This window comes from Rhinopithecus roxellana, chromosome 14, assembly GCF_007565055.1.
Source record: "Rhinopithecus roxellana isolate Shanxi Qingling chromosome 14, ASM756505v1, whole genome shotgun sequence".
NCBI classification, from domain to species: Eukaryota; Metazoa; Chordata; class Mammalia; order Primates; family Cercopithecidae; genus Rhinopithecus; species Rhinopithecus roxellana.
This window is the reverse complement of record NC_044562.1, coordinates 37,286,432-37,294,614: the sequence shown is the minus strand read 5'-3', so window position 1 is coordinate 37,294,614 and position 8,183 is coordinate 37,286,432. Positions and strand designations below refer to the sequence as shown.

General features: G+C 38.0%; 1 protein-coding gene across 1 annotated transcript; it reads right to left on the bottom strand.

Moving 5' to 3' along the window:
• Positions 1-7,049: 7,049 nt before the first annotated feature.
• LOC104676736 (60S ribosomal protein L21) lies at positions 7,050-7,609 on the bottom strand. The gene has a single exon (XM_010381611.2). The coding sequence runs from the start codon at positions 7,571-7,573 to the stop codon at positions 7,091-7,093; it is 483 nt and encodes a 160-aa protein (XP_010379913.1). The 5' UTR covers positions 7,574-7,609; the 3' UTR covers positions 7,050-7,090.
• Between the last annotated feature and the right edge of the window lie 574 nt (positions 7,610-8,183).

The following is an 8,183-nucleotide window of genomic DNA, read 5'->3' as shown; positions in this document are numbered from 1 at the left end:
GGAGATGGTGTTCCATGATTCTTGTCTGTTTTTCTAATAAGTATATGAAAAAGCTTTTAGCAAGGTTCTAAATGATATTGCTACTAAACGATATGATATTTTGCTTCAATGAAATGTCCTACTCTAACATGCAGTAGATAATCCCTGAAAATAGAAATTGTGTGAAAAATGGTAAAGACTCCTCTACTGTCCTGCAAACTGACACACTTCTGTGTTGGGTAATTACCAGCGTATCTTTTAAATGACTAATATCTCTATTCTCAAATAAGACATTTCAGATATTATATTTACAGCTTCCTTGGTCATTAAAAAAGTTACAGAATGCAGCAGTCTCTTCTTCTCAGGGAGACTATGCCTGACCAACATAGCTCTTCCTTACTATAGTTAAGGAATAAGCTCATCTTCATCTTTTTATTTCAGATGTTGAGTGGTGGATTAGGTAATCCAGATCTAGCATATGTAAATGGATGGCATAATACCTGACTTAATTAATACTCAAGTAATCATAGCTGCTGCTGACATTATCAGGACCTAAATCAAGTAAGCAATAATGAAATTGAAAATAATATCAAATATAAGACTGTCAAAGGTTGATGAGCCTACTACTCAATATCTGATAGAAAAAAACAAAGCTAAATTTATCACTTACTATATAGTAAGGGATAATTGTTGTTCAGGCATAGTCCTCCTTGAGCAGTGCAGACTGTTAATCTCATGTAGGTTTCTTGGGAATATAGAATTCATATTGACATCTGTAGAAGTGTAGTTACTGAAGTGAGACTATTGTTTATTGATTCACATTCAGAAGCATGTTAATTGGAGTGGGTCCATTTCTGTTTGTTTGACTTTAGGAATAAAGGACTCTTGCTGGTTTTCAGGCTTGTAAAAGCAGGTACAAAAAGGCAAGTTGGCCAGTTCCAGTGACTCATGCCTGTAATCCCAACACTTCGGGCGGCCAAGGCAAGCAGATCACTTGAGGCCAGGAGTTTGAGACCAGCCTGGCCAACATGGTGAAACCCTGTCTCTATCAAAAATACAAAAATTAGCCAGGTGTGGTGGTGCAAACCTGTAGTCCCAGCTATTTGGGTGAAGCACAAGAATCGCTTGAACCCAGGAGGTGGAGGTTGTAGTGAGCCAAGATCACGCCACTGTACTCCAGCCTGGGCAACAGAGTGAAACTCTGTCTCAAAAAAAAAAAAAAAAGAAAAAGAAAAAAGTTGTCATTGATCTAATGGACAAGTTAAAAACTAGTAGTTAAAAGCTAGCTGCTTGTTCTCATGGCTTCCAAACAATCAATCTTAATCTGTTTTTGGGAGGATGTAAACATTTTATTCTTTGTGCCACCTTTTGGTCCTCTATCATATGTTAGGACAGTGGCTCTGTAGAAACATTTGAGACTGAACAACAGACATCAAACAACTATTTTGTTAACCCAGGTACAATATGAAGTGTTAGGACTGGTGCATACACCTCTCTGGTTGGAAAAAGAAGATAATTTCATGGCTATTTTATTACCTATAACTACTTTGGTTCTATGGTTTGAATGTGTCCCCTCCAAAATTCATGTTGAAACTTAATTCTTACTCTGGTGGTATTAAGTGGGGGGCCTTTAGGGCCTCTGGGGAAGTGGTATTAACTGGGGGGCCTTTGGGGCTCTGCCCTCATGACTGGAGTAGTGCCTCATTAAAGGGCTGGAGGGAACTAACTTGGGCCATTTTGCCTTTCTGCCTTCCACCATGTGAGGACACAGCATTCGGCTCCTCTGGAGGAAACAGCAACAAGGTGCCATCTTAGAAACAGGGAACAGGGTCCTCACTTGACATCAGATCTGCAAGCACCTTGATCTTGGACTTCCCAGCCTCCCAAACTGTAAGAAATAAATGTCTGTTCTTTATAAATTACTTAGTCTCAACTATTTTGTTATAGCAGCAGAAATAGACTAAGAAGATGCTTGGTTATGAAAAATTTAAGTTGTTTGCTGTGTCTCCAAGGGTTGGGCTGTGTTATTTACTGGGTCAGCTAAAGTGAGAGAACACATTTTTGGTGGTCTCCTCAAGTTGTCAAACTCCTGTGGGATAGGTCACTATCCATAGGAGTTGATGTGATTTGCCTCTGTGTCCCCACCCAAATCTCATGTTGAATTGTAATTCCCAGTGTTGGAGGAGGAGGGGCCTGGTGGAAGGTGATTGGATTATGGGGACAGTTTTCCCCCTTGCTGTTCTTGTCATAGTGAGTGACTTCTCACAAGATCTGGTTGTTTAAAAGTGTGTGTTACCTCTTTGTTCACTTGCTCACTCCTGCTGCCACGTGAAGATGTGCTTGCTTCCCCTTTGCCCTTCCACCATGATTATAAGTTGCCTGAGGCCTCCCCAGCCATGCCTACTGTACATCCTGTGGAACTGTGAGTCAGTTAAGCCTCATTATAAATTACCCTGTCTCAGGTAGGTCTGTATAGCAGTATGAGAATGGACTAATACAGGAGTCTCTCCAAAAAGGGATTTATCCCTTTGGACTCTTTAAGATATATAGTCAGTTGAGGATATTGGGGAATTATAACTTTAAAACAGCCTGACAAGGAGCCCCCCAGAATAATTAACCTTGGTCCAGGGTTGGCACTGAAAACCTTGGTGGTGAATTCCACAAAGGAAAAAGATCCCAGTTACTAGACAAGGGAGATGATCAACCTTATTGGATTGTAAATGTATTACCACTTATGTTGTCATGACAGTCACAGTTATATGCCAAGAATATTTATATCCTCCTTTTCCAGAACAAGGACATTTTTCTTCACTTATGTATTGTCCTAAAGGGTGCCATTATTGATAAAGTTAATGTAACATACCTTTATGTTATTTTTTAGAATGGCTATACTAGATTGGGAGAAAGACATAGTTAGATTGATGATCATTTCTAGTAAAGCTTATATTTGTTATAAGAGATATATGATAGCTAAATCACAACTATATATAAGCTTAAACTAGTAAAGAGAGGAGTATGACCAACAGTAACAGACAAAGGTATGTTAAAGAGAATGTGACAGAAGAATCTTGTTCAAATGGTCTTAGGCAGAAGCCGCCTATTTTGTGTGGTTATCTGCTTGTTCTGAGACTTTTGGGTTAGCAGTCAATTTCTGCAGATTATCTGCTTCTGAAAGCCCTTCAGAGAACTCTGGGATCTCTAATGGGTATAACTTTCTGATTCTATTAAGACCTTTTCTATTTTTCCAGAGGACTGAAGTGATATGAGCAATAAGGATTCATTTAAAAAACAAAGCTTATATAATTCAAATCATGAAAAACCATTCCAGCTTAATGTGTCCCTGTACTATTAGATAGATGTAATGTCCTTGGTGGGAAACACAAACTCAAATCCTTTTTTAGCCATTTTAAGTGCTAGCTTTTTGACAAGGGAGTGCTTCCACTCATCCAGAAAATAAATATACCATTATTACTATATATAACACACATAGAATGAAGTAGTTATATAAAATCCATTTGGATGTACTCAAAGAGTCTTTTAGGATATGGTTCTAGTTCATACCCATCTTTATAACTTTTCCAAATTAATTTCATTACAGATGAGACATTATCTGGCCACATCCTTTGCCATGCTAAAAAAGTTTCTATCAGTATGAATATTTTGGCAAATTTTTTCGTACTGTGATAGGTTGTTCTAAAGAGGATTTTAGCAAGTGTCTATTTGAAGGTTTTTTTTTTCTCTCTTCAGCTTATTTTAAGTTCAGGGGTACATGTGCAGGGTGTGCAGGTTTGTTACATAGGTAAACATGTGCCATGGTGGTTTGCTGCATAGATCATCCCATCACCTAGGTATTAAGCCCAGCATCCGTTAGCTATTCTTCCTGATGCTCTTTCTTCCCCCACTCTGCCCCCTACAGGTTCCAGTGTGTGTTGTTGCCACTCATGTGTCTGTGTTCTTATCATTCAGCTCCCACTTATAAGTGACAACACATGATGTTTGGTTTTCTGTTTCTGTGTTAGTTTGCTGAGGATAATGGCTTCCAACTTCATCCATGTCCCTGCAAAGGACATGATCTTATTCCTTTTCACAGCTGCATAGTATTCCATGGTGTATATGTACCACGGTTTCTTTATTGAGTCTGCTATTGATGGGCATTTAGGGTTAATTTCACATATTTGCTGTTGTGAATAGTGTTTCAGTGAACATACATGTGCATGAATCTTTATAATAGAATGATTTATATTCCTTTAGGTATATTTCCAATAATGGGATTGCTAGGTCAAATGGTTTTTCTGCCTCTAGGTCTTTAAGGAATTGCCGCACTCTTTTCCACAGTGGTTGAACTATTTACATTCCCACCAACAGTGTAAATGCTTTCCTTTTTCTCCACCACCTTGCCAGCATCTGTCGTTTTTTTTTTTTTTTTTTTTGACTTTTTCATAATAGCCATTCTGACTGGCATGAGATGGTATCTCATTGTGGTTTGGATTTTCATTTCTTTAATGATCAGTGATGTTGAGCTATTTTTTCATATATTTATTGGCCACATGTATGTCTTCTTTTGCGAAGTGGCTGTTCATGTCCTTTGCCCACTTTTTAATGGGGTTGTTTTTTTCTTGTAAATTTAAGTTCCTTGTAGACTCTGGATATTAGACCTTTGTTAGAAGGATTAGACAGCAAACATTTTCTCCCATTCTGTAGGTTGTGTGTTCACTCCGATCATAGTTTCTTTTGCTCTGCAGAAGCTCTTTGGTTTAATTAGATCCCGTTTGATAATTTTTGCTTTTGTTGCAGTTGCTTTTGGTGTTTTTGTCATGAAATCTTTGCCTGTGCCTATGTCCTAAATGATACTGCCCAGATTTTCTGTTAGCATTTTTATAGTTTTGGGCTTTACATTTAAGTCTTTAATCTATTATGAGTTAATTTTTGTATATGGTTTAAGGAAGGGGTCCAGTTTCCATTTTTTACATATGGCTAGCCAGTTATCCCAGCACCATTTATTGAATAGGGAATCCTTTCCCTATTGCTTGTTTTTGTCAGGTTTGTCGAAGATCAAATGGTTATAGGTGTGCTGTCTTATTTCTGAGTTCTCTATTCTGTTCTGTTCTATTGGTCTTTGTGTCTGTTCTAGTACCAGTACCATGCTGTTTTGGTTACTGCAACCTTGTAGTATACTTGGAAGTTAGGTAGGGTGATGGTTCAGCATTGTTCTTGTTGCTTAGGATTGTCTTGGCTATTCAGGTTCTTTTTTGGTCCCTTATGAATTTTAAAATAGTTTTTTCTAATTCTTTGATGACCATCAATGGTAGTTTAATGGGCATAACATTGAATCTATAAATTACTTTGGGCAGTATGGCCATTTTCACGATATTAATTCTTCCTATCCATGAGCATGAAATGTTTTTCCATTAGTGTCTTCTCTGATTTCTTTGAGCAGTGGTTTGTAGATCTCCTTGAAGAGGTCCTTCACTTCCCTTGTCAGTGGTATTCCTAGGTATTTTATTCTTTTTATAGCAATTGTGAATGGGAGTTTGTGTTTTGGCTCTCTGCCTGCCTGTTGGTGGAGTATAGGAATGCTAGTAATTTTTGCACTTTAATTTTGTATCCTGAGACTGCTGATGTTGCTTATCAGCTTAAGAAACTTTTGGGCTGAGACAATGGGGTTTTCTGGATATAGAATCATGTCATCTTCAAACAAAGATAATTTGACTTCCTCTGTTTGTATTTCTTTCTCTTGCCTGATTGCCCTGGCCACAACTTCCAACATTGTGTGGAATAAGGGTGGTGAGAGAGGGCATTCCTGTCTTATGGTAGTTTTCAAGGGGAATGCTTCCAGCTTCTGCCCATTCAGTATGATGTTGACTGTGGGTTTGTCATAGATTGCCCTTATTATTTTGAGATACATTCCTTCAATACCTAGTTTATTGAGAGTTTTTAACATGAAGGGATGTTGAATTTCATCGAAGGCCTTTTCTGCGTCTATTGAGATAATGTGATTTTTGTCTTTAGTTATGTTTATGTAATGAATCACATTTACTGATTTGCGTGTGTTGAACCAACCTTGCATTCCCAGGGATGAAGCCGACTTGATTGTAGTGGATAAGCTTTTCAATGTGCTGCTGGATTTGGTTTGCTGGTATTTTCTTCAGGATTTTTACATTGATGTTTATCAAGGATATTGGCTTGGAGTTTTCTTTTTATGTTGTATCACTGCCAGGTTTTGGTATCAGAATGATGCTGGCCTCATTTGATGAGTTAGGGAGGAGTCCCTCCTTTCAATTTTTGGGAATAATTTCAGTAGAAATGGTAGCAGCTCTTCTTTGTACCTCTGGTAGAATTCACTGTGAATCTATCTGGTCCTGGGCATTTTTTGGTTGGTAGGCTATTTATTACTGCCTCAATTTCAGAACTTGTTATTAGTCTGTTCAAGAATTCAGTTTCTTCCTGTTTCAGTCTTGGGAAGGTGTATATGTCCAGAAATTCATCTGTTTCTTCTGGATTTTCTAGTTTATGTGCATAGAAATGTTTATAGTATTCTCTGATGGTTGTTGGTATTTCTGTGGGGTCACTGGTAATATCCTCCTTATCATTTCTGATTGTATTTATTTGATTCTCCTCTCTTCTTCTTTAATCTAAACAGCAGTCTTTTCCAAAAAACCAGTTCCTGGATTCATTGATCTTTTTTTTTTTTTTTTTTTTTTTGAAGGGTTTTTCATGTCTCTTATCTCATTCAGTTCAGCTCTGATCTTGGTTATTTCTTGTCTTCTGCTAGCTTTTGGGTTTGTTTGCTCTTGGTTCTCCACTTCTTTTAGTTGTGATGTTAGGCTATTAACTTGAGATGTTTTTAATTGTTTTGATGTGGGCATTTTAGTGCTATAAATTTCCCTCTTAACACTGCTTTAGCTGCATCCTGGAGATTCTAGTGTGTTGTATCTTTGTTCTCATTAGTTTCAAAGAACTTCTTGATTTCTGCCTTAATTTCATTATTGACCCAGGAGTCATTCAGGAGCAGGTTGTTCACTATCCATATTGTTGTGTGGTTTTAGGGGAACTTCTTTTTTTTTTTTTTCAGCCCAGAGGTCTTTTATTTATTTATTTTTTTTAACACCTATTATGCCATGAATTCATAGGGAATAGGTTCCAGCAGCTCAGGCTCCTTCCCATTGGTCCTCACAAAGTGTGCTTCTCTGGGTGGAGCAGGCTGGCGCTTCAGCTGAACCCAGGTACCTTTCTCTTTGGCTTCTTTCTTTTTCTGATCATTTTCCTTCACGCGTTTCAGGAAGCTATCTCGGCTCTTAGAGTGCTTAATGTGCTCAATACGCACATTAATTCTCTTGGCAAGAATCTTGCCCTTAACTTGTTTGTTTACAACAATGCCAACAGCATGCTGGGTAACGTTGTAGACTCTCCCAGTTTTGCCATGGTAACACTTGTGGGGCATTCCTTTTTGAACAGTACCCATTCCCTTGATGTCTACAATATCACCTTTCTTATAGATTCGCATATACGTGGCCAAAGGAACAACTCCATGTTTTCTAAAAGGCCTAGAGAACATATATCGGGTGCCTCTCCTCTTTCCCTTTGTGTTTGTCATTTTGGCGAATTACTGGAAGATGGCGGTTCCGGCCGAAAAGGTTTGGGGAACTTCTTAACCTTGAGTTCTAATTTGATTGTGCTGGGGTCTGAGAGACTTTGTTATAATTTCAGTTCTTTTGCATTTGCTAAGGAGTGTTTTACTTCCAATTATGTATTCAATTTTAGAGTAAGTACCATGTGGCAATGAGTAAAATGTATATTCTGTTGGTTTTGGGTGGACAGTTCTGTAGATATCTTTCAGGTCCATTTGATCCAGAGCTGAGTTCAGGTCCTGAATATCTTTGTTAATTTTGTGTCTCAGTGATCTAATATTGTCAGTGGGGTGTTAAAGTCTCCCACTATTATTGTGTGGGAGTCTAAGTCTCTTTGTAGGTTTCTAGGAACTTGCTTTATGAATCTGGGTGCTCCTGGATTGGGTGCATATATATTTTGGATAGTTGGCTCTTCTTATTGAATTGAACCTTTTACTGTTACATAATACCCCCTTTGTCTTTTTTGATCTTTGTTGGTTTAAAGTCTGTTTTGTCAGAAACTAGGGTTACGACCCCTCACTGTCTTCCATTTGCTGATAAATTTTCCTCTATCCCCTTATTTTGAACCTATGTGTT